This window comes from Pan troglodytes, chromosome 6, assembly GCF_028858775.2.
Source record: "Pan troglodytes isolate AG18354 chromosome 6, NHGRI_mPanTro3-v2.0_pri, whole genome shotgun sequence".
NCBI classification, from domain to species: Eukaryota; Metazoa; Chordata; class Mammalia; order Primates; family Hominidae; genus Pan; species Pan troglodytes.
Genome location: NC_072404.2, coordinates 92,822,270 through 92,849,945, shown reverse-complemented (window position 1 = coordinate 92,849,945; position 27,676 = coordinate 92,822,270). Strand labels below are relative to the sequence as shown.

The 27,676-nt window shown below is 34.6% G+C and overlaps 1 protein-coding gene across 2 annotated transcripts in view; it reads left to right on the top strand.

The window, feature by feature from the left end:
* Nucleotides 1-27,676, top strand: part of SEMA3E (semaphorin 3E) — a 283,057-nt gene that overhangs the window by 150,789 nt on the left and 104,592 nt on the right. For both annotated transcript variants that reach the window (XM_527803.9, XM_054687610.2), the window contains exons 2-3: nucleotides 6,153-6,313; nucleotides 27,144-27,203. In XM_527803.9, the coding sequence (XP_527803.7) occupies nucleotides 6,153-6,313; nucleotides 27,144-27,203 (221 nt within the window). The remainder of the gene's footprint in view (nucleotides 1-6,152; nucleotides 6,314-27,143; nucleotides 27,204-27,676) is intronic.

Below are 27,676 nucleotides of genomic sequence, written 5' to 3'. Positions count from 1 at the left end.
CATTAAATTATTTTGAATTATCTCAATACAACCTATTAAATATTTTGAAAACCTTCTATCTTATTATTTATATCAGGCTCTGCAAAAAATGCATTCATTTCTGACACATTATAATCCCTTAATAGACTAGACTTTTAATTACTAGGGTAATTTTTAAATAATATTTAGAAATCTCATATGCATTGTAACAAAGCTCTCCAGTCAACTTCTGTCGTTCAAATTTTGTCACCAACACTGACCAAATAACCTTAGCTCTGTACTGAATCTCTAATAAATTCTCTTTTTTGCATGCAGAAAATGGGGATAATAGTATTTCTGAGGAGATGTCACAATGATTACATGACATAAAAATGTCTAGCCCTTAGATAGTACGTGCCATGTAACTGCTCAATAAATATTTATTAACTGTTATTATCACCTTGAGAGTTAGGGTGGGGAGGATCAGTACCTGGATATAGGAGGAAATTTGGTTGCATGAAAAAGGAGACATCTCGTACGTCTTCCCCTTTTACTTATATAATTTCATTTTTGATAAAGTAACACATGTTCACTGGAGAAAATTTGTGTTATATAGAAATTTTACATAGGTCTCTAGAAGAGCCTGAATTCTCATTTTCACTAGTTATTGTAATTTTTAAAAATACCTCTTAAAATGATATTTTCATCCTCATTCCTGTGAATATTTAATGAACTTGAATTCTTTTTATGCAAATTCACTTTTTGCGTCCTCTTTGATGTCCTATTTACAGAACAGTGTTGATATTTTTACTTCTTTCTTTAAAGTAGTTTTTTCAACATATTAAAAGAACATATTAAAAACAATTTGTTTCCATATGTGCTATATGTTTTTTCCCCAGATTTCCCCTAATAATTATGTTTCTGCTTCTTTCTTAAACTTCAGAATTCCATGATTTATCAAAGTTTACTGCTTTGATCTCATTAATTGTTTTATGTTTATAATGCTCTTTTTACAAATAAAGCATACTGCAATTTCTATGAATTTCTTACGGATGAGATAGATGAAAATCTCATAAAATAGATTGGAAATAGAAGTATTCTTCTCTATGCAGATATGAAATTTATTCTCCAGTCATGTGAGTCACTTTCACAATCCAGTTATTATCAGGAAAAATGACTTAAGATCAATTAATGAAGACTCAAATTTTCATATTTGGCAGATACTCTCCAACTTGCAATTACATAATCATAAACATCTATATATGAATGAACATCTAAACATCATGAACATCTAAACATGATTATATAATCATGAAAAGCTATCGACAGCAGGCCAACTTATTTAGTCTAGCAGAAATACAGATTGTAACAAATTTATGGTATTATAAATTTGTTCATGAATAAAGACAGACTGGCTAAGTTTGCTATGGAATTGAAACATGCTTCATGTTGACTGCTCTGACCCCATACACATTAATTATAGAAACCACCCTTTTTACCATGTGGCTTCCACATTTTAACCACAGATGGATAATTGTTCACAACACATTCAATCTAGATGAAGCCAGCAATCTATGAATTATGAACACTAGCTGACACAATTTCATTATTTCCCTTGAGAATTTGAATTGCGAAATGCAGGAGCTATTGTCACACTGTGGTGATGTGGGAGCTGGAAATTTATATATAATTGGGAGCTAACAGACATATTTGGCCATGAACAAACTAAATAATAAGCCCTTTAGAATCAGTACAGTGAAGCTGTGGCATTAAGAGAAGCAAGAAGCAAAGATGCAGCATCTTCTAAGAGATAAATTACCTTGGCTTCTGTTCGTTTTCCGATTACCATGAGGCCAGGATTTCTGTCCTCACCTTTACATTACCTTAATTTAATCTCTGTTCATTGCAGTCATTAATATTCCAAATAACATGGCTACCTAAGGCCATAAAGTGACTTTTGGTGGAGTGAATTTTGATGTTAGTTTAGTTGTCTTTTATTAAGGGATGTAATTATAAGCACAGGTGTAGAACTTTACACCTTAATTCTTAGTGATGTTGAATGTCCACCATAGTATTTTTTGATATACCTATTAAATCCTTAGAAGAAATTTCTCTTAGTTCTTAATACTAGATAATGCTCCTAAGCAATTGATACAGTTTTTTGTTTTTTTTCTTATATTACAATGACTTCCTCCATTTTGGATTTTGGGAAGCCTGAGGTCAAATTTTGGATTCATTTTAATAATGTATCAGATATTAGCAGATGACTTCCAGTTAAATTTATTACAACCCACTCATCTTAACTGTTTTTCTCTTACCCTTACTCCCTAGAAATATATTTGTTTATTTGATTGGATATATTTGTATAAGTCATCTCAGATCCTTTTTGGAAAGAGGCAAATTAATCAAATAAAATAGAAAAATTGAGTTAATATTGAATAAATAAGAGTAAATATATAATAAACATTCACATCTTTTCAAAAATAGTTTCTATTTTAGAATGGCTCCATGTCCATTATTGCAGATATATGTCTAAAGCACAAATATTCACCTATAATGGGTACTTCTAACCTTTCTTGAATAAAGTCAAGGATGTTACAAAATTGTAACCAGTTAGGAAAAGCAGTCCAGGCCTTAGAGAAAATTAAGGATCAAGATAGGATTTATGCCAGTGAAAGTAGACATGAAAAATATAAACCATGGCATTCATAAACTCTAGTTAGTGCTATGATTTTAAAATAATGTCTACCTACTGACAAGTCTTAATGTCTTAGGAATTCAATTGTTGTCACTGTTTTGTTGAATGGTATTGGTCAGGGTAGAGAGTAGCCAAAGCATTCAATGCATTTTTCTTTTTTTATATTATGAAATGTTTAAAGAAAACTATAGTCTGTTCATTAGGTTTTATAAATTTAAAAAATGACCTTAGAAATTTTTCTAAGAAGTATCTTCATAAATAAAATGACATTTCTCAATTTATTACCTATGGTATGTAATGATATTCAGTTTTATGTATCCAGACATATTTTGGCAACAATTTTCTCTGAGGCAATATGAATCAATCAGGAAAAGTAATCTCCAAAATTCCTTATTACATTTTTTTTCACTGACACTATAATCATTTAGAGTCAGAGCAAAAGTTGTAAATGAATTTTCTAGCTACTTCACTTTAGGCAAGCTTAAACATGGGACATGTGATAGTTAGACTTGCTATTCACCACTCCCTCCCTTTGATAAGCTTCCAACAGTATGAAAAACAAAAATAAAAGCTCAGCACTGTACTTTAAAGGACTCCATAAAACATGTAAGTGTCGATTTGCTTCTTTTTTTGCACTGTTTTATCAGCTTCATTTTAAAAATGCAATTTAGTCAAATAATTAAGAATTTTAAAGGTGAAAGGGTGATTACCAGGTGAAGAATCCAGTCTAAAGAAGTTAAGAGGTTGTTCAAGTTTACCTATGCAATTATTGTCAAAGCCAAGACTAAAACCTGGCCTTCCAGATTCTCAGTCTACAAAGACCTTTGGTTATAATATACACACCTGTTATACTTTAATTCTCATGTTTTTAGAGGTAAATTGAGTGATTTTTATTGTAATAGTGTATGACCATAAGATAGTCGTTAAATTTTTGAGCACCCAGGTTTCTCCAGTAAAATAAAATACATTGGTAATTTAAACCACACAGTGGTTGTTTGCTGTTTTGTAAAAGTATATATGTGTGTGTGTGTGTGTGTGTCTGTACATATATATATAAATAAATGTAAAGATCATTAAAAACGAAGATTAACAAAATTTGCATTTGTTGTATGCACACTTTGGTTCTTTCCCTCTGCTTTCTCCAAAGTATATACCCACAGAAACGTGCACATCTTCGTGATTTCATAGGATAGATTTGGCCATAGAGAGGAAGAATAGGTTACAAGAGAAGGTGATACACCAGAATAAAATAAGATTGATGATTCAATAATTAGTCTCTACTATTATTTACAAAGAAATAAGAACTACTACCTTTAGACTATTAGAACTGTAATATACTTAGCAAGTAGGCAAATTGGTAAGTCATAAAAGCAAGTAAAAGTTGGTGTCTATCTTGCCATGTGCATGCAGGGATAATGAGGTATTAATCACCTCACTGGGTAGCAGGCAAGGTCATCCCTAGATGGATTCACTCATGGAGTACCTCCTTTCCTGGATGGGCTGCCTCTTACTAAAATCCCTCATAATTGAATCATTTCATGACTTTCTCTTGTTTCCCAACTTAGTCCCCTAAGCTCTACACCTGAGTGTTTTGGGTAGCTCTATAGTCTAGGAACCTATTCAAGCTAGTGCGTAACCATCCTTTCATCAGTTGTACCCATTCAGATTATTTCACTGTGCATTAAAACTGAGAAATGTTGCAAACTATTGAAATAACTGAGAAAACTTTTCTAAAAATCCACTTGGCAGCCCTGATATAAACATAAACACTTATGTATAAAGACAAGTTATAATGATAGCAGACAGTTTTGAGCTATATTTTTGTTATGCTAGTGGATCCCAACCTGTGCTTCTCTTGCTGTATGCAAAGGAAAGCAGTATGATTCTACTTTTTATTAAATGGAAAAAAATTGTCTTCCAGGATTCAAGAACCTCTAATTTTTCATACTATTTTCTTTTCCTCCCCAGGTAAGTTTTGAGGGTGGGAAAAGAAGGAATATTAGGGAATAGATTTTCTACCATTGAAATTTTTGCTAATACTCTTCATTCATGCCTATGTCAGAAGTTTCAAGCTATATGTTTTACCTATACATATTTAATTTTAAAATGTCAGAATCTGGCAAACCTCTTATGTGTTATACCTATTATTCCTTTTTTCCCCACCCTCAAAACTTATTCTCAGATTACTTATTTAGGTGAATAGTCAAAAGACTCAATATCTCAAAGCTAACTCAATAAGAGAAAGTTTTACCTTTATAAGGGATACATTGATTTTAGCAGTATTGTTCATTTTAAAAGATTTAAATTTAACTCCGCAAAGTTTTGGGCATCAACAGTTTGAGGGTAGAGATATAGATAAGGAATATATTATTAATACAGAGGAAAAGATACTTTTAGCAGTATTGTTCATTTTAAACTAAAGATTTAAAGTTAACTCCACAAAGTTTTGGGCATCAACAGTTTGAGGGTAGAGACATAGATAAGGAATATATTATTAATACAGAGGCATATACTTCATCTCTTCTTTCTCAGAAACAGAAAGTGTAAGAGTGGGCACAGTGCTGTAGATTTGTCCTACTTTATATTATCATTTGTTTAGATTTTAGAGTCCTAGTCACTAAGAATTCACATTCTCTGTTAGATGCATTAGGCACTGATCTTTGTAAAAAAAGTTATCTTCTAACTTGTCAACATTTGCCAAAGGGCCTCTTCAGGAATTCTTTAGCATCCAGAGTCTAGGCCTGGGGTTTTTATTCTCTCTCATCACCAAAGGCTCTCATATGTCGTTTTACCAACCTTAAGTACTGAACTGCCATATGCAATTAAATACGTTCAACAAACAAATGCACACACATGAGAGGTTTGCCAGATTCTGACTTCTTACATGTATATAGGTAAAACATAGCTCAAAATTTCTGGCATAGGCACGAATGCAAGAGTATTAGCAAAAATTGCAATGATTGAAAATATATTCCCACCAGTTTTATCAGTGATCCCTACTGTAACTGTTACCACATTAATGCCTCATTGTATTGATGACACTGAGAGTTTGCAGACTGTGAAAATTTGATTTTGGATGTGACTATCAAAACCAATTTCAAGTAGAAACATTATTTTTCTGAGTGGCATTTATCTGGAATTTAATAAACACACTCTGCTGGGTTTAATGTAGATTTGGAACCATTATACATTAGAGGAGCTGTAAAATGACTTTCACCTAGCACTTTATGTTAAAGATTGTGAAGGATGACTATTTTTCTGTGTTTAAAAACATAGAATATTTTTCTTACATATTAAATTGTTGAAGTTTTTAGATTCATAAATTTATGAAATATTTTAACTTGTGCACATTAAAATTCTTTGCCAGTATATGTATGATAAAATGAATGTTAATGACTCAGTTCCAATAGGGATGAAAACAGAGCTATGAGAAAAGGGTGATAAAGGTATTTACATTTTCTCGTGTGCTTAGTGTATGTATCACTTTGCATTTCAGAGCTCTTGAATCTGAACAGAACATCAATATTTCATAGTCCTTTTGGATTTCTTGATCTCCATGCAATGCTGCTGGATGAATATCAAGAGCGGCTCTTCGTGGGAGGCAGGGACCTTGTATATTCCCTCAGCTTGGAGAGAATCAGTGACGGCTATAAAGAGGTATAGAAATATCAAACTGCATTTCAGTAGAGATAGAAAAGGGGGGAAATTTCAAGAATGTTACTTGTCTTTTTTTTAATTGTATTGACCACTTTAAAATTTTGAGTGATTACTTTTTAAATAAAATATTAGTTAAAACTGAAATCATTTTGAGGAAATGATTTCTAAATCATGTTGTATGAACTTTTCTAGTACAACACTGATACCTGGATTTCCAGACACTCTTGCCTGGTGCATTTGACATTCTTCTTGTATGGTGGCCCTTGTCACCACACCCAATGTCCTGAGACCTAGGTTTGGAGCATGATGAATCACCACCAGTTCCTCTGGGCTTTATTATTCCAAAGCACAAGCTTAAAGAAATGTAAATATGTGGCCTCGATATAACTACCTCGTATAGTTCTGTTGGTAATATCACTACTTCAGGTGGATGCTCCTTTAACTTGGTGGGTGGAGTAACTTATACATTTAAAACAAGAAACTACCAACATCTTTTGGAAAAGAGAAAAATAATCTGTAATTATAGTCTATAATTATACAAATAATTGAGCCAAATTTTCTTAGACTCATATAAATCTTACACAAAACATACATAAATATTTAGAACACAATATTTTTGGCATAAGTGCATGTATTATGTAATACACTTTCTTTATAATTGATTTATTTTTATGTTTATGAGCCATGTCCATATTTTCTAAAGTCATTTTTTTTTAATTATGACAAAGCATCATTCCTTGGTTTCTGCCAGTTCCCTATCCCTAGAGGTAATAATTTTAAACTTTTTGTTGTTCCTTCTGGTTCTTCCCTACATATTTCAAAATAACATTTGCATACTGTTTATTGATATGTTTCATTTTAGGCAATATCTGTTAAGAAATACATCTTTAAGGAAGATGAGAATTTTAGCATCCTTCTTTTGCAATACCACAGTTAAAATATCTGTGTACCATACTTCATCAGCAACCCTCCAATCACTTGCCCTCCATCTTCCCAAAATAATTATACCAAAATTTTTGGTTAAATACCAGTGTCTTTACCTATTAGGAAGATAGTATTCACCACTGAGCCACATGTTGGAATTTTATCACACTTTTCCCTCCCTTTCTTCTGCCCTTGTTTCCTTCCTTCTTTCCTTTACTTCTACAATTTTCTTGTTTCTCTTTAAATTAAACATTATCCCATTTTTTCCATTTGATAAGATTTTTATATTAGTTTCACTAATTTTTTGCCAGCCTCTCTACAAAAGTTTTTATACTCCTCTCAATGTAGTACAATTTACCAGTTTTCATCAGTTTACAATGTTTTGGTTTTTAATTGAAGGTATCCTCCATGCTCCACTTGTCTGGCTGGAGCTTAGCTTCACCATCACCTGGAACATTCTCTCAGCCCCTGACTTATATAGAACTTCAGTTTCTCAGGCCCACCACCTATAGTCTGCCATATTGCGGAAGCATATCCTCTCCCAGCTTCTGGAAGAAGGATACAGAGTCCAGTGTTGAGTCTTGTATGTTTGAAAATTGTATTATTCAAACTTCACACATTACTGATAGATGGATATAAAATTCTAGGTTGAAACCACTTGCTTCAGAATTTTGAGGATACCGCTCCATTGTTTCCAAACTTCTAGTATAGCTGCTGAGAAGTCTGATTCTTTCTAATTTCAAAGTTTGGGATGTAACCTGTCTCTCACCCATGTGTTTGGAATCCCTTCTTTAATTAATCTCTGTGTTTTAAAACCTTCTCCTATTTCTCTTAGCATCTCTCTTTTTATACCCCTTGCACTGAGACACAGTGGAACTTTCTACCAGGGACCCCATGGCCTTCAGCTCTAGAGAATGCTCATTATTTCTGTTGTATCTTTTCTTCTCTTCATTCTCCTCTTGACTTTCTTCCTGGGACTCCTCTAAGTCAGATTGTTCCCCCTTTATTGTCTGGCATTACTGCTTATTATGCATACTTTGAAACACTTCTGATTTCATCCACACCCACCCCTCTTCTCACTCTCTAGGCTTCTAATTTCCAAGAATTTCTGGAGTCTTTTTTATGAATCAGCTTGCATATTGGCTCCTGTCACCTTGCAAGCAGTTAGATTTCCGCTTTTCCTAGCGTGCAAAGTGCCAACACTTGCCCATATGTTTTAGAGTCTTTAAAATGTTGCTGATATTTCTTTGGCATCTACACTCCAGTTTTACTTATCCTTTTTGGATTATGTCTTTTTAATCCTTTTTCTATCGTTTTTGTGATTACAGGTTAAAGTAGAAGCAAATATTGCATTTCACCCTATCTTTCCTTTCTAACTTCTTTATTTTCTATGTAGTTCTCTTTTGACTTCAAACATATGTATACTAATTGCTCTTTCACTCTTCCTCTCTCTCCATATATATAAAATATACACACACACACACACACACACACGACCTCCTGCCAGTCAAATTCAATGGGTTTTTCTCTCACTTCTTGGTTGATCTCTTTCCAGCTTCAATCCTAAATGGCTTTGCCACTATCTCTTTCTTTTTCTTCTCTCTCTCTCTCTGATATCATCTACTTACTCTGATTTTCTGTGAAGGAGTATCTAACCTAGGGATCATAAACAAGGCTGTCATAGATTGATCCCCATATTAAAGTTGTTAATATGTGAATATTAGAAGAACCTATAAAAGATCTGTCATTTCAGAAAATTAACAACCTTTTCATTGAAGAAGTAGTTCTTAAATTATCATCCTTGGACCAAAATATTATGTGACTCTCATGGAGTGGTTCCCTGGAATCCACATTTATAACAAATAGGTGACTCATGTATACAAAATTTAATAACAATTTTCCTGAGCTGTTGTTTCCTACGTGGACCATAGGACCAAGAGATAGCAGCTTCTCATTGTAATGTGATTCCCCTTCAGAGCAGGGGAAATTGAATCACCTACTCACTCTCATTTACTGTTTTGGCCTAATTATACCCTCAGCACTTTAATACTAGGAAGCTGGGCTTTCAATGAGGAAATGATCTGTGAAAACTATGTAAGGGTAGGAGACCCGGACAGTGATGAGGCTTTATGAACTGCATCTTAGGGAACTAAATAGAGTGGTATGTGGCCATTGAGCTTCAGGGTGCCATCTAGCCAGGATGTCAAGGAAAGTAGCTATAAAACCTATTTGAGTACCCCATACTCCAGGGTAAATCCTTATTTTGCGGAGCCCAAAATGTATACAACTTGGGGGAGTGGGAGACTTTTAACTAATATAATTAACACAAACTTTAAAAATTTCAAAATTGCAAAGACTCCTCTCAGGTGCCAGTCTGGGCAGGTACCAGTCTGGGCAGGTGCCAGGAAGGAGTCCTGAGGCTTGTTATGCTTCATTAGCTCTGATGTAACATCAGCCCCACCTGCATTTCTTATTTTGTACTTGTTCTTCCCGTTTCTTCAGAATGATAAGCAATAAACTCTCAATATGTCCTCTGAGGCTGCTTTTAGTAGCAGCGGAGTAGGAGTAAGGTCTACTTTATGACATTCTGCTTAAAAGAGTGAGCTTAAGAAAATGGTCAGTTCTTTGGTGCTCACCAGGCTCTGAAGATGTAATATGTCTGCTTTGGGGCCCAGCTCTCCTCCTGTCTTGTCTGGACTTTACTGTCTCAATTTTTTCCTGATATAACATTTTTAAAAATCTCTCCCGTTGTGCTTTCTCTATCTCTAAGCTTCTCAAACTTGGTACTGCTGACATCTTGGATAATGCATAGTTAAGGATGGGAGTGCCATGTTCATTGCAGGATGTTTAGCTGCATTCCTGGCTTGTACCTACAAAATGCCAGTAGCACCCTCTCCACAGTCATGATAATCAGGAAAAGTCTCCACACTTAATTTAGCTTACCTATCTATAAACAAGATTCAGACCCTCTAAATGAAGACAAACATATGATACATGCCTGTACTCCCAGCTACTCTGAAGGCTGAGGCAGGAGGATTGCTTGAGCCCAGGAGTTTAAGATCAGCTTGGGCAGCATAGTGAGACACTCTCTTAAAAAACAGAAAAGACACACACACACACACACACCATTAACCATGGATCTACCCGGTGATACATCTTTCCTTCAGATCAAACACCTTGAAAATGTAGCCAAAGCCTTTTATTTTTTCACTTTCTCACTTTCTATTTATTTCTTTAGTATCTTTTAAAACATAACATTTCATACAGAAAAGGATATACATAACATAAATTCATTAGAACATATAATAAAATAAATACTTCTGAACCCAGCTCCCAACATCTGAATATCACCAATCCCATTGCAGGGGCAGCTACCTTCGTCTTCTCCCTATTTCCCTCCACATGCACCCTGCTGCCCAGGAGCAATTACTACCTACTACCCTTTCTTGTTTTCATTTTTAAAAATTATTTTATTATATATTTTCCCATACAGTATATATTCTGTATGTACTGTTTTCCTACACAGTATATTATGTAGTGTCACTACTTTTGGGCTATGTAAAAATCGTATAGGATGGTGTGTTGCATTCTTCTGGGATTGCCTTTTGTTTTGTTTTCTTTTATTTAATATTGTTTCTTATATTTAATTATGTACCTGTACCCATGCCTTATTTGCTGTAGAAGTACCATAGTGAATTGGGAGCACTCATCTGGGATTTTGGTGTTTAAATCCTGGCTATGCATGTATAATATTGGGCAAGTTCCTAAATCCCTTTGTGTCCCTATTTCTTTATTTGTAAAAGGATAAATATTATTCCTCTTTGAAGATAAAAATTAATTATGAATTAATTTATGTAAAGTACCAAGAGCAGTGCTTGGCACATAGCAGTATGTATAAGCTCTTATTATTTACTCTGTATTCTGTGTAATATGTTCCATCATATGAATATAGCACAATTTATTTATCCATTCCATGTCAAAGGACATTTGGGTGGTTTCCAGTATTTCATTTTATCGATGTTGCTATGATCATTTTAGTAAACTTCTTCTGAGACATGCATGTGGAAAAGCATCCAGGGCATATGTATTCAGGAGTAGAGTTGCCAATGATAGAATATGTTAATGTCAAGATAATGCCAAATAGCTTTCCAATGTGGTTATACAGAGTTCCACTACTTCCATCACTGCATGAATTCCCAATGAACTCACACACTCTCTCACACTTACTCTGTTGTTCTGCTCAATCCCCACATTCCTCAACACTCTTCCCTTGATTCATTTATTTAGCTCTGCACCAATACCTCTCTATCTTAGCAACTATAATATTATTTTTAATTATTCTTAGCTTTATTTGATCATAATTTTAATAACCCTAGAATTATTTCAGAACACATTGAGTATAAAATTAGGAAATACACTGGAAAAATAAAATAATATTATAATATAATGCCAGATATGATACATGTTATAAAGAAAATAAAACAACTGAGTGGAGGTAAGACAGTAGAGATTGGTGAGGAGAGTAGGGTGGTCAAGAAAATATTTTCTAGGGAGGTGATATTTAAGAAGATAGCAAAATTAAATGCCCACTATCCATTTTTCAAGGCTCAATGACCAGTTTTGACTAGTTACACTGCAGAACTGGTAAAGTAACATCAGAGCATGTGCCTCAGGCTGATTTGAAGGACGAGGTCATTGAAACAGATGGACAGGCATTGACTTGCAAGTGTGATGGTTGATGAATCATCTATGTGAAGAGAAGGATAGTAAGCTAGGTGAAAACATATTCAATTAACGAGGAGAAAGTAGCAATGGATGATGGTAGATGACAAGGAGGAAGGTAGCAGGTGGTATGGTTGTGACCACATGAAATTTAAAGCAGCTAGGGTTTTATTATTTTAAATCTTTATTGAGTAGGTGAAGTTAGAGAGGAAAAAATAAGTGAGAAGGCGAGAGTGGTCAGTGAAAATATTTTCCTCACATGTGGGTTTAGAGTAAAAAAGCCACCACCATATCTGATAGAGAAACAGTGTTCTCAAGGGACAGCCTGATTTTAACCAGAGCAAGAAGGTAAAGGAAAATGGGGAGAGAAAGATTGAAGTTGCAGGGATTTTGTCCATGACATTCCAAAGGATTTCACAGATGGGTTTGAGGTCTTGGAAAGGTGGGGTCAGATTGGGGGTGGTACAGAGCCATGTGATGTATGAGTCCAAGTATTCACTGTTGACCTGGAAGTGGGTCGGGTCAATACTTCCCATGGTGACTATGGTCAACAGCGGTACGTCATGATGGATTAGTCCTGATGATCTCTTCAGGGAAGATAAATAACCTTCAATTTTAACTTCATTTAGAAAATGGGAGCCATTGAACATGTTGATCCTCACCCTCCCATCACCAAATCTATTGTTTCCACATGATGTTTCCCACCTCCTTCCTTGTTATATTGTCAGTACTCCCTCCTTTTATGAAATGTCACTCCTTAAGCCCATGCTCTGGGTCCCAGCTTGTTGACCTTTCTTAAGGGTTATTTTCTGTCTTTTCTACATTATTATTTCTTCTTTTTCTGTCTACAAAAATCAACAACAATTGTAGTTTGTCTAGGGGTGCTTAATTTCCTTGTGAGACATGGATTCATTTGGCAGTCTGGCAAAACCTAGGGACCCTTAAATGCATAAAGTAAATATGTAGAATTACAAAGTAAAATATTAAAGTTAACAAACTATAAATATTTTTAATACAGCTATTATGATATTAAAATGATAATTTATGATATGATGACACATACCTTATTTATTAACATGTTAAGTGATAAAACCTAGCAACAGGTCTCACTCATAATAACCCACATTTCCAATTAATAATGAGTGTTAATGATGTTTTGAGATAATTGCAACAACTCTAAAGTAACATTGAAATATATTTTCTCTTGGTAATGAAACTGCAGATACTACTACTACTACTACTATAGTTTGCCTTCTACATTTATATATTATCTGATAGAAATGCTAAATTTCAGTTAGAAGTTAATGATTAATGCAATAATGACTTTTTGTTTTTTTCTGATTTCTGAGTTGGGACATTCCCTGAATTCTTTTTTCAGGCCCCAGTTAACTCCTGATCCATAATTTTCACTTTAGAAAGCATTCTAAATTTTTTGAGCTGAGCAAATATAGTTCTTCACGATTTACTCTCCTCTACCTTCTTAGCCTAATCTCTACTTGTCCACCAGTAACACATTGCTAGTCAGACCATTTCTATTTGCTCTTTTTCATACCTCTGTATCCTTACAACTCCCCTTCCCTGGAATAACCTTCAAACATATCCAATTTTTTAAAATCTATTTTCTTTCTCTTTTAACCTAGATTTGGAGAAGGTTCTCCTTGTCCTTCCTTATTCCAAGATCTGATTTTTATTCCCATATTGTATTAACATTGGCTGTTCGGCTGTCAGTTTACTTATAAGATGGGTCCCTAAGAGTAGGCATTGTGTTATGTTCATCTTTGAAGATGTAATGAAAGAGTGAAAGTGTGTCTGTTGCTAATCCTAACATCTTCCACCAATAAGTCTGTTCTCTTCACTGTCTGCTTTCTTGCAAATTTTTTTTTTTTTTTTTTTTTTTTTGAGACGGAGTGTGGCTCTGTCGCGCAGGCTGGAGTGCAGTGGTGCAATCTCGGCTCACTGCAAGCTCCGCCTCCTGGGTTCAAGCCATTCTTCTGCCTCAGCCCCTGAGTAGCTGGGACTACAGGCACCCGCCACCACACCCGGCTAATTTTTTGTATTTTTAGTAGAGACGGGATTTCACCCTGTTAGCTGGGATGGTCTCGATCTCCTGACCTCGTGATCCACCCGCCTCGGCCTCCCAAAGTGCCGGGATTACAGACGTGGGCCACTGCGCCTGGCCTCTTGCAAATCTTACTGTGCTTATTATCACAACCACTTTCAGACTAGTTATTGTTGAATTTCGTTTAGGTTAATTTTGTCTCCCTTCTTCTTACCCTTACATCCCAAGCCACCTATCCACCACCTACCCACTTCTCCTCTGGCAAACAGGGTAAGAATCCTGTTTCACAGTGTGGCAGTAATTGCAACCTTGGCTGCACATTAGTAAACACCTAAGGATTGTGTAAATAATATCTGTGTTTAGGCTCTACCTCTAAACTGATGTGAGGACTAAATAGTGGTACTTTTTGAAACTCTCCCAGGTGATTGTAATGTGCATGAGGGTTGTGAAATGCTGGGGTATTAACTATCCTTGCTGGTCTTGGAAATACCAGTCCTATATGTGGTACTAAATAATTATTTTCTAAATAATAACCAGAACTTATATGAATATGCACACTTATAAGAATAATTTTTCCATACAACTTTGAAATAGATAAGAATCTGTAATTTAATAAACTTATTGTATTGTATTAGTGTTTTTAGATAATGGCTTTGCTTTCTAAATTATTTAACTCACTGCATTTCCCAGACCATGTGATCATACTCTTTCCCAATGAACTTCTGCTCTGTTGCATGTATGTAACATTCATTAAAGACCCTAAACCCTCACTATAAATTGCAAAACTCAGTGCTGATGCTAAAGCATACTCTTCACTCTAAAACTTCCAATTTAGCAACTCCATTTGCGTTATCTAATGTGAGAATCTCCCACCTCCTCAAAGAGAATAGTTTTTGCATTTTACTCTATGTAAAAGTCTCTAAAATCCCCAGATAATGTAAGACTTCTTAGATGAGAATTTTGACTTCAATCAAATTCTGATTTAACGTTTTAAGAAATTGAAAAAAAAACGTGTTTTTGTTTTATTTATTTATTTATTTATTTATTTTGCTTTCTCTAGTGTCCTTTAGTGCAAAAAGACCTTGGGCTGAACTAAAGAAAACTATTGTCTAAGTAAAAAATTAAAGCATCTGAGACTTTCTGATCATAATGTGACAATATCAGGATCTTGTATGGATAGAATACTTGGAAAGGGAAAAACAAAACATCCTCATAGACATTTTTTGCTTGATTGACCATAGATTCAACCCACATCTGCATTTGTCTCTTAAAAAAAAAGTGCTTATAAGCTTCAAAGTCTCTAAATTGGGATGGGGCTCTAACCATTGGCATTCATGGCTATTCATGTTTAAATTGCCGTTCATTTTTCTTTTATTAAGAGTCCTCATTAAGTTTTCTTTCACTTACTATTCAATTATTAAATATAGTTTTGTATTGAGGAAGAACATCTAATCTATTAATAGCTAATTTGAAAATAAATGTATATGTTTCTTCTCATACCCATTCCCTGCAATTTATTTATAACTTGTAATTTCAAGATGCGACCAGAAGAGATAATGATATTTTATTATGTTATGACTAGATTTTCTGGTTAGGAGCTTTCATTAAGCAGAATTAAATTTTATTTCTACGTAACGCATAGTTATTTAAACTTCAGTTGCTGGTAAAATTTAATTGAACTTAAGTCTAAGAAGACTTAAAGAGATTCAGTAAAATTGTTAAGTTTTAAATAGCTAAAAAAGCAATTCATAGAAAATTGAATATTTTAGCTATATCAAAAATATATTTAGGGAAATCCAAAAACAAAAATAACTACAAAATATCTTGGTATTTTGTTACAGCCAACCCACTATTTACACAACTATTCTGTTAGCTGTAATTCAAACAATTCTTTGAAGAAAAAAAAAGTATAGAAAAAACATTCCCTGTGACTTTAAAACATTTTAATACTAATAGCGTTTTATTTATTTATTTATTTTAGACAGAGTCTCACTCTGTCACCCAGGCTGGAGTACAGTGGCATGAACTCGGCTCACTGCACCCTCTGCCTCTAGGGTTCAATTGATTCTCCTGCCTCGGCCCCTAAGTAGCTGGGATTACAAGTGTGTGCCACCACACCCAGCTAATTTTGTTTTGTAATTTTGGTGGAGACAGTTTCACCATGTTGGCCAGGCTGGTCTCGAACTCCTGACCTCAGGTAATCTACCTGCCTAGGTCTCTCAAAGTGCTAGGATTACAGGCGTGAGCCACTGTGCCCAGCCTATAATGGCATTTTAAAATAGTGGTTGTGATAATATTGTTTAGTCAGCTAAAATTAGTACTAACCAAAAATAAAATTCCTCTGAATATTATGCATGGTAAGATTTTCCACATTGCACCTGAAAGTGTTGAAAGCATTTTTCTGCCATTTTCTCTTTTCTATGAGAAAAACTTTTTTAGTTATTCATATTCATCATATTTATTTATATTTACCAAAAAGAAGCACTAGATCTTGTGTATTTGTGTTTCCTTATTGTTTGTGTTTAACAATTGAAGCCAACATGTTAATTTTAGTTTTCATTTTAACTTATTTTAATTCAATTATATTAGAGGACTTTTTGAAGAGAGCAGAGACCAGAGTGTAACAGCAAAGAACACGGATTCTATAGCCACAGTGTTAGGGCTCCCATCTGAACACTACCTCTTATTAAATGAGAGATTCCGGGCAAATTAGTCCACAGCTCTGTTTCTCAGTTCTCTTAACTGTAAGAACAGATATCCATAGTACCTTTCTCTTAGCTTTTGTGAGAATATTAGGTGAGTTATTAAGTGCCCAGAACAGTGCCTGGAACATAGTAAGCACCGCCTTAATATTTACTATCTTCATTGTTATTATTGAAGCTAGATGATTCTAATGTGCTACCATAGAAAGTGAGGGATAGAAGTATTACATATTTTTAGGTGTTACTTAACTAAGTTCTAGAAACATATATGGGGATATGAAGTAAGCAAAAATGAATAAAACAGTGCCTACCCTAAAATATTTATAATACAATAGACAAGATAGATAGATATACATGTGCCATAGGTGGCACAATTTGAATAGACAATAAAGGTTCAAATAAAATTCTAAGAAAGTTTTGGAGGAGTGGTTCCTGAAGGAGATATACTTTAAATTGGGCTTTGAATAATAGAATTTTGATTGAGAGTGAGAACAGAGAAAGAAAGCAGGGGTAGGAAGGACAGAAATTTTAGAGCAGTATAGAATAATGACTGATGTTTTCGGCTGAAGTAAATAGATGGGTTGGCGACATATGGGTGGGAAGAGGGTATGCAGTAAGAGTTAAGGATGGAAACCACAGACTAGTTCATGAAGAATACTGACTGCAATGCTGTTGAAACAGAATCTTCTAGGCAATGCAGGAGTCACTGGTGGATTCTCAATATGGGCATAAAATAATTAGAATTGTAGTTTAGTGATTATTTTGGCAGCAGCATGATGAATAAATGGATGGAAAATGAGAATAGAGCCATGAAGCCAGTAAGTAGCAGTTAGAATTTAAAACCAGGTACATCTGTATTAGAAGCCATCACTGAGAACCAGGTTATTGCTTTGAGATCAACTTCCTGTCTCCCATATTGGTCTTCAGTGTGCCATTAGTTTTGCTAGTTCTGCTTTTGTTATGAGGTGTTTCTTTCTCCTAGGCTCTTATTCCCTTTGCATGGCTGCATTTTACCCTAGTAATGGTTATGAACTAGTAGAACAATTAGTTGCTGGTGACAGTAGTAGAGAAGAACCACCGACTGGTATTAGATGTAACTGTACACCCTTTGTTTACTTATAATAAGGGCTGAGAGCCCCAGAAGACGCCAGTATTCAATCACAGGTAACAGATTATCCTGTCTATGTTCTGTATGAATAGCCCCTTGCAATCTGTACACATTTGAAAATTACTAAGACTTCCTAAAAAAAAATCAAAATTATTCTCTGGAAGATATGAATACTTGTTTAATGTATAAAATTTTATTTTCTTTTTTTCATTTCATGAAAAAATAAAAAATGAAAATGTTTATATTTAAGCCATATTTTGGGGAACTCAGAATATTTCATATTTGGTAATAAACTTTCAGTTTCAGAAACTTTGATCTATAGTTTTTATCTTTCTAAATTTCAGCTTGTTTTTCTAAAATTATTCTCACTACTATAATTTAAAGCTAAAATTGGGCCCGGCACGGTGGCTCACACCTGTAATTCCAGCACTTTGGGGCACCAAGGCGGGCAGATCACCTGAGGTCAGGAGTTCAAGACCAGCCTTGCCAACATGGAGAAAGCCTATCTCTACTAAAAATACAAAAAATTAGCAGGGCGTGGTGGCACGTGCCTGTAATCCCAGCTACTTGGGAGGCTGAGGCAGGAGAATCACTTGAACCCGGGAGGTGGAGGTTGCAGTGAGCCGAGATCGTGCCATTTCACTCCAGCCTGAGCAACAAGAGTGAAACTCCGTCTCAAAAAAAAAAAAAAAGCCAAAATTACACTACTTGATTTGTATATCTATACATATTATAGTTCTGTTAGATAATTCTGTTTATAAAAATATTTATACCTTTCTCATTTATTCAACTTTATTGTATCAAAGGTGTAAAAAGTTCTTGTATTTTAGAATTTAATTTTTTATTGAGTAGAAGAAAGGCATTTATGTACAATTTGTACATAAATGTCAGATGGCATTTCACATTAATGATACCAATTGAGTAAATTTTATCCGTACAAAAGGCCACGCATCAGGCTACAAATGTTTGTGTGTAGTTATCATATTTTTCTAGTTCAAATGCTTAGGAGAATAAGCTTTTTAAAATACAAATTTTGTCTATAGTTCAAAATATTATAATTCTGGCATATAAACTGCTTGAGTAATGACAGTTATTATAATTAAGTATAAAGGCATAAACATAATGACAGATAATGTGTATCAGCTTAAAGATTATCATTTATAAACCATTAAGACTATTTTAATGTGTTCTATTCAAAATATATTTTCTTGTTTTTAATAATATTTATAGGATCTATAATTAAGATGTACATTGATGGACACTGGTGCCACACATAGATGTAAATACAGAAAGAAAACCCCAAATATAGGCAAACACTCTTCATTAGAATAATAGAAATAGGAAGACAATATAAGATAAAATTATAGAGGCTTAGTCACTTAAAATATATTCTATGAAGGTAGACTTATATTAACTGAATTGTTTTATTTACTCTTTTTAAATAAAAAGATAATCTAATTTTTAGACAGTTAAAAAATTATTTCATATTCGTTAGTTTGTTTGCACTCTCCTAAATCTCTGAGTGTCTTAACATCTTGTAACAATAAGCTGTTAGATCCTTAATCCTGGTATAATTATGTGACTCAATAGGGAGTCCAGAAAAAAATTACCTTGTAATTTAATTTATACTTTATTTTATTTTTCTCCGTTGAAATATGCAAGAATAGTAAATGGCTTGTTAATGTGCAGTGGAATGATTAAATTATATTGTAGGGGTATTGTGATGAAATGATGTGTATTTAACCTTTTGCTTTTTGTATCTTTTTTGGTACAGAGATTTTGGAAATCACATTACACCCTGTTGTTTAACTGCCTTTAAAAATGTTTTGTGCAGAACAAATAGCTTAATTTTATGGGGTTTTGTTGATGCTAAACTCTGGAGCAGAACCAAAAGGCATCCTGACTGCCAAAACAAATGAAGAAAATCATTTCCCTTACTAGCTTGGCAGAATGTTTTTACGTGATGGCTTTAAAAATAACTTTCCATTTCCAGTGAGGTCTTTCTTTGCCATATATTGTCACCTGAGTTAATGTTTGGTTGCAGTCCTGAGTCTATTAAACTGTTTTAAAATACCAAACAAACCAAAATAACAACAAAAAAACTTTGGTAAACCTATATTTCTGTTATTCCTTTGGAGGGTCCCCATGTGTTGAACTTTACTGTAGAGAGTGTTCATACTTTTCTGTCTTTCTTCCATCTACTCAAGAGTGATCTGTTAAACATCCATCTACCTTTCCTCAGAAATCCTACAAGTCTTTCAGAGCCGGGGTTATTGCTAAAATCCTACAGTATTTCCTTCCGATTAAACTGGAAAATTTTACTTGTTTTATTCATTTAACATGTTACAGCATTTTCATGTCAATGAACCTGATTTCTCAAACTTTACTGTAATCTCCTTTGACAAACTGACTTCACTAAGAATGTGATAAAAGGCATATTGACTGATACAAGCCAATCAATGGACTTTGAAAAGCAGAGACTGTGCTTAAGACACTGTGCCAGATAGGCACTGGTAGTGAGACAGAAATAAGTCACTGCCTTGCCCTCTGTAATTTATAGTCTAATAAGAGAGCTAAAATTAAGTACACAAATCATCGCTATCCTAGATAGAGAAAATAAGAACACTATGAGGGATCAAAGGAGTGAGAAATACTGTCCGTTGAAAAAATATCAGCAAAGATTTTGTTGTGAAACTCTTTGGGAAATGCACCTGAAAGAATAGTTTTGTTATTCTTACAGCAATTGCCATTATTAGTTTTGCTGCTAGGAACAATACATGTTCTGGCAATCCTAGAAAAGCCATTATTGTCTTCACCATCACATAATATCTTATCTTTGTGACAAAAACTGTGAAGGGTCTGAGATTTTATCTCGCTCTTAAGACAGGTTAGCCTGTCACAGTTTCATAGATGCTGTCAGAAAACATTAGACTCTTGGGTCAGAGACGAAAGACTATTACTCATGGCACAGCAGGCAGCAAGAGCTGCTTGTTTCCATCAGTGTCCTTGCCCTTCCGGTCCTGCAGGGGGTGATGCGTGGCAGCCTAGGTAGACACTGCACTCAGTGGATACGTGTCACACCTGAGGGACTCCAAGCTTAGGAAACTCCCAATCTTATAAGGGGGTTGTTAGCAAAACTGTCTAAACTTTGTCTAGGGGGAGATATAATCTTTACTATCCTGGTCAGGAAACAAATCTTCCACTTGCCCTGGAGGGAGATTCTGTCTCTACCTTTTCAGGCTATTTGAAAAGATATTCTGGAACAAAAGCCGTCAAAAGATGTATAAAAATGCTATGGAGAATTAACCCCTAAACAGTGTGTTTAACTGGAAATGATCATTTTGAAGCCAGTATTTAGGGGAATACAGAATAATATGCAGTAAAACTAAAGTTTAAAGAAGGCTTCATTTTACATAATAATGAAAAATGAGTAAGAAGGGATGCTAATATTGTAAAAAGAAGCCCAGCCTGTATCTCGTAAGTTATGTAATAACCGTAATGCATTATTCTGAATTATGGATGAGGGATTATCTATTCTAGTCATATTGATAAGGGAATTAGTCATGAAAATCTTTCCTGATAGATGATCCTAAATGAATTTGTATTTTATTATATATATAATAAATATGTATACATATTTGTATACATAGTCTATATATACATGCACATGCTCTAGCATATCCATTTGAATAATTTATACATCCACAGTAAAATAATAATTCCCAAATCAAATTGAATGTCAAATTAGAATGGGTCTTACAAATTATTTCTTAAAATCTATCTGTCAGTTCAAGAATGGTTTTCCAAAATAATAGATCAGGTAAAGTTTATAAACTCTGCAGCTTCACTTCTAGGATTCGACCTATAGTGGGGTCAGTGACTCCCCTCAGGTGTATGCAAAGTTGCATTGTAACCAGATATTGACTGATATCTTTCCTAAATCATGCATGACCCACTGATGGATTCATTGCTAACATCAACGTCTTTTCTAGGATTTTATGTGTGTGCTTTTTGCTTTAGGGTTGGTTTTCTTTTATACCACCATTTTTCTCTGTTTATCTTTTCTTGTGTTGCAACATCAAAAACAAAACTGTGTTTTCACTTAAAGTTTATATGCCAAAACTGTGTTTTCCTTTAAAAGTTTATACATTGCACTATGAAAATTAAAGAACACCTGATGCTGAATATTGTTAGTAAAAAACTGCTTGGGGCTCATTGCACCAATGAATAAGAACATCGAAGTAATATTTTATACCTATAATTCAAACCATAGAGTGCTTGTTTCTATGATAATAAATTAAATCAGATAGCATTTATCACTATAAAATGCTACTATCATCACTTTGATAAATTCCCATTATTACCCATGTATCAGGAAATGGATTTGGCTACATAATGTATAAGTTAAGTGACAAGCCTCTTTCACTTCTGGGATTTACATGCCTTATCTGATATTTTATGGGGCATGGCTTTAAGAAAAAGAAAAAGCTTAAGTCTTATTTATTTTTCCTTTTTTTTTTTTTTTTTTTTTTTAATTGAGATAGAGTCTCACTCTGTTGCCCAGGCTGGAGTGTAGTGGCAGGGTCCTGGCTCACTGCAAGCTTCGTCTCCCAGGTTCAAGCAATTCTCCTGCCTCACCCTTGGAGCAGCTGGGACTACAGGTGCACACCACCACGCCTGGCTAGTTTTGTATTTTTCATAGAGACAAGATTTCACCATGTTTGCCAGACTGGTCTCAAACTCCTGACCTCAGGTGGTCCACCCGCCTCGGCCTCCCAAAGTGCTGGGATTACAGGCATGAGCCACCTCACCTGTCCTAAAAAAGCTGAATCTTGAACATATTTAGGATTCAAACAAACATGAGATTTTAGAAACTAAAATACCTATAGGAATCATTCGTGTAAAAGAAAAGTCTGAAATAAATCAGAATATCTGTTCCATTTCAACTCCAGAGGAATATTTCCGCACAGGAATGCATGCCTAGTGTTGCATCTCATCATATTTTTTAGGGAAATCAGAAATATGGATTTTTATGCAAGATTTTTAAATTTTTAAATGCTGGCTCCTAGCCTAAAAATAATTACAATTTGCCACTAAATAAAAAATACTGCCAATCAGCAACATCTAATATTTTGTTCGATAATCAGAATATCTTTCCAGGCTGACAGAGCATAAGCTGGGATGGTGATGGATAGAGGAAGGGGAGGCAGAAGATAATAGAGACTTTAAGGGAACAAACAAACTGCTGTAGACAGGAGAAGAGTCTGTCTTACTGTTACAGGCCTAGCAATACAGTCTAACAACAGTACACATTGACACTGGACTGGAAAAGGCTGTACCTGAATCCTTCTTAACTAAGGTCTCTGAGGACTCTTAAGCATCCTGAGGAGAAAGAAGCTGTTTGTAAAAATGTTAATGATATCTTGAGAGGCCTATGCTACTTGGCTGTGTTATTTTTACTCCTTCATCAAAATGTTAACTTGACAATGAAAAGTGACTTCCTACAAAAGGGAATCAGAAAAATTCTTAGGTAGCCTGTGGTATTAGTCCGTTTTCATACTGCTATAAACAACTACCAAGATTGGATAATTTTTAAAGGAAAGAGGTTTAATTGACTCACAGTTCAGCATTGCCAGGGAGGCCTCAGGAAACTTGCAATCATGGTGGAAGCTGAAGGGGAAACAAAGCACCTTTTTCACAAGGTAGCAGGAAGGAGCAGTGCCAAGCCAAGGGGGAACAGCCCCTTATGAAACTATCCGATCTTGTGAGAACTCACTCACTATCACGAGAACAGCATGGGGGAAACGGCCTCCATGATTCAATTACCTCCACCTGGTTTCTCCCTTGAAAAATGGGGATTATGGGAATTACAATTCAAGATGAGATCTGAGTGGGGACACATAGCCTAACCATATCATCTGGCTTCAATGGAGGCAATTAAGTAAAAACTGTAGAGTGTTTCGGTGAGAAACACCATCCCTCCAAGATAAATCACCTGACCAGCCAAGCCCATGAAATTGATACATCAGATGGTGCTCCCTTGAAATTCCGAGGGAACTTAAGAAAGGAGGTGGACTGAGCTTTTTCATTCTGGTGAGGGAAGGTGATTGATTCAGCAGATGTGGGGATAAACAATATTAAGTAGGAGACTTAAGCTTTTGAGCCACAAAAACATTTGGGAACTGACCAGTTGCTACAGTTACTCAAATGGATCATATTCCTTTGTTTCCACCCATATATTTATTGCAGTGTGGGTTTCCACAGATAAATATGAATTTTTAAAAGAAACTCCCAAAATAATAGCATCTCTTTGATAAAGTTGTGGTAAGGATTAAATTAGATATTGTATTTAAAGCACCTGACACCAAAATTGGAAAAGTTGATCATGCTAAGTGAGGGTATGGGGGCATGGATTGCTGGTATAGACATGTAGCCATTTTGGAGAGCAGTAATTCTTATGTTGTGTATATATACCAACGATTTTCTTACACAGATCCAAAAAGGGCATGTACAAAAAGGTAACAATTTGTTTGATGTGATAGAGACTTGGAAGCAATCTGGGTATCCAACTCTGGGAGAGTTGATAAGAAAATAGGAAGACGACAATGAAGATACTGACAGTAGTGATGCAGAAAATGAAATTAATAAACATGATGTCGTGGTCCAGTTGCAGCCTAATGGTAAATGGGATTACAACATAGCAAATACTGTTTGACTTTCAGAAGATGATTGGTTTATTTCCCTTTAAAATATTTAGATATATACTGTAATTTGATTTTTTGCTCCCTTCAAAGATTTCTGTAGAAATACCTTATTTTTTAGTATTCTACAGTTTAATCAAATTACTGAAATGGGACTTTTGATCTGGTATTTATCTGCAAGAGTATACTTCATTCACTAATAATAGACTGGTGCTGTAACTCAAGCATCAATTCAGCTCTTCTTTTGGAATGAAAGTATAGCCAAAACAAACAAACAAAAAAATCCTCAGTATAGCTTGCAATTAAGACTTAGATCACAGTATTTAAGTGTTTTGAGTTTTATACATGAGGTCAGTGCTACAGCCACCTAGCATGAACTAACCCAGCTTCCACCTCCATAAAGTTACCTAGAGTTGTTGAGTTGGAATATGTTCTGGCATTTACCCGACCTGCCAATCATTAGTGAGAGGCAACAAGGTAATTCAGCCTTTCCTCCTATCAGCACGAAGAAACTCAAAGCTGTTTTTTCCCTTTCTGTTCCAAAGCAGTCTTATCCTGACAGGAGTGGTCTATACTAGTGCAGATTTCAACACTTTTTTTTAACGTTTTAATTACTATAGTGTTATGTAGAGATTTGATTGAGCAGCTAATGTTTCTGAACTTTACTTACTAATTTTCAGTGTCCTTAAGGGTTCTGTAGTGTTGTTATCAAAGCAAAAAGAAAATGCTGCATAAAAATACCAAACTTCAGCAACTGTTAATACTCAGATCATATACCTCTTAACAAATAGCATCTTATGCTAATTAGCCCTGCTAAACTATGTACAGAGAAAACTGTTCAAGTATTGGATTTGAAAGTAAGTGACTTATGTTTAACAGAACTAATGATGTATTGAAACACTGTATTATGAAAAGCTAAATTATACATCATTGTAACTATGTAGCAAATGTAGACTAATGTATAATCAAAATGCTAAGGATTTTTATATGGCCTTGTATGAGGGGAGTTTGAATGTTAATAAACATGTTTTCCACTTTAAGATCCAAAAAAAAAAAAAAAAAAAAAGAAAATGTGGGGGAACCACACCTTAACATTACAAAACACTCAGAAACAGCAGACTATATGTGTGCATAGGACTATTGAGGGAACTCAAAAACCCAGTTCTTCGTGAAAAAGATAAGAAAGAGATGAGATTTAACTTCAATACTATTTACATAAATTAGAAATATATGCACAAAAAGCAATAGTATACACTTTCTAAGAATACATACAAAGAAGGCACCTGGTAACAGGATACAATAGTTGCCTCCTGGGGGATGGAAATAAAACATGGAATGGGAAGAAGGAAATAAATAATTAACTAAAATAAAAGAGGGACCTTTTAAGAGTGTTGATGAAAATGAATTATGAATTGAGTAATATAACAAACTCAAACCTCTGCACATAAGTTGATAAAGCAAAAGAAGGAAAAAATAAAATAAAGTTCAAAACACAATGCCTGGCACATAGTACAATCAATTCTATAGATTAAGCAAAAAGGGGACCAAAAGGAGTCTGAGAAAAGAAAAGAAAGTGATAAAGTAAAAAATTTCTTCCAAAAATAAATTAAGTTTTGCAATTAGAAATTTGCAGAACCAGTTAACAAGTATAACTGATTTCTGCTTGTGGTCTCAGGAAAGTGCTAGATACTATTAGAGGTGAAAAAGAAAAATTCGATATATTCTTCTTATCAGAGAATAAACCAACAAACTTAAAATATAAGTTTTAAGGAATGTATAAAGGAAGAAACCAACAATCTTAAAATACAATTAAAACTTTTGGATACCCAGTTGGAAACTGGTAGAGTTAAACAATGTTTTTAAAAAAATAATCACTTTGGGAGGCCGAGGCAGGCAGATCACGAGGCCAGGAGATCGAGACCATCCTGGCTAACACTGTGAAACCCTGTCTCTACTAAAAATACAAAAAAATTAGCTGGGTGGGCCATAGTCCCAGCTACTCAGGAGGCTGAGGCAGGAGAATTGCTTGAACCCAGGAGGCGGAGGTTGCAATGAGCCGAGATCACACCGCTGCACTCCAGCCTGGGTGACAGAGCCAGAATCCACCTCAAAAAAATAAAAGATAATAAATAAATAATCAAAGAGACAGTATGGTGTATTACTGGATGACACATTATAAGTCAGCATTTAAAGAGTCATTCATCCTTTAATCATTGTATGCAGCAAACATTAGGAGAGCCCACCACACAGCAGGTTCTGTGTTAAGTAGTAAAAACACAAGAAACTGCAGGAGGTGCCTGAGTTGGAGCACCACTCAGGTTTAACATGGGAAAGGGCTGATTAAGGCATGGCTGTCCTCTGAAGGGCCAAGACTTGAGGTGAGCTTTCAAAAATATTAAAGAAAAAAAAGGATTTATCATAAAGTAAAAGCCCAGCGATACGTTTCTTAATTATGCAAATAATTCTGTGAATAATACAAAGACCCATTGTATCTTATCAGAAAACAGAAAAAAAAAAAGGAAATGTTTTGAACTGTAGAAGAAAGTGAAATGGTTTTCAGTGTGGTTTATTTTTATATGCAGTTGTCATAATAGTACATTATCTTTTATTTTAGATACACTGGCCGAGTACAGCTCTAAAAATGGAAGAATGCATAATGAAGGGAAAAGATGCGGTAAGTATGATTCATTGTAAATTAAACAAATCATCAATTATATCCCTAGTTAACCACAAAGAACTGAATCACTGAAATTTTTATTTGCTCTTATGAAAGTATGTATGCAATTTGGTTCATGAAGAAAAAAATATATAGGCATATAAAACATAATTATGTAAAATTAATTTCAATGTAGAGTTGAAGCAGAGATGCCATTGAGATCTTGGTTTTTATTTTGTTTTCTAATATCTTAATCAACTTGGGTTTATACATTCCTTATACTAATGCTTATTTCTCATGTATTTGGCAGAAAAATAATTGCAGGTAATTTTTTTTTTTCTAGGAACAGTTAAGCACATTCTTTGTGAGATTTCACTTTACATTGTTTAGTAAATTAGAAATGAATGAAGAAACAAAAAGTTTGAGAGAGGCAATAAACACATTTTACCTATTCCTAAATATTTTTAGGGTCTCTTCTACTTTAAGAAGCA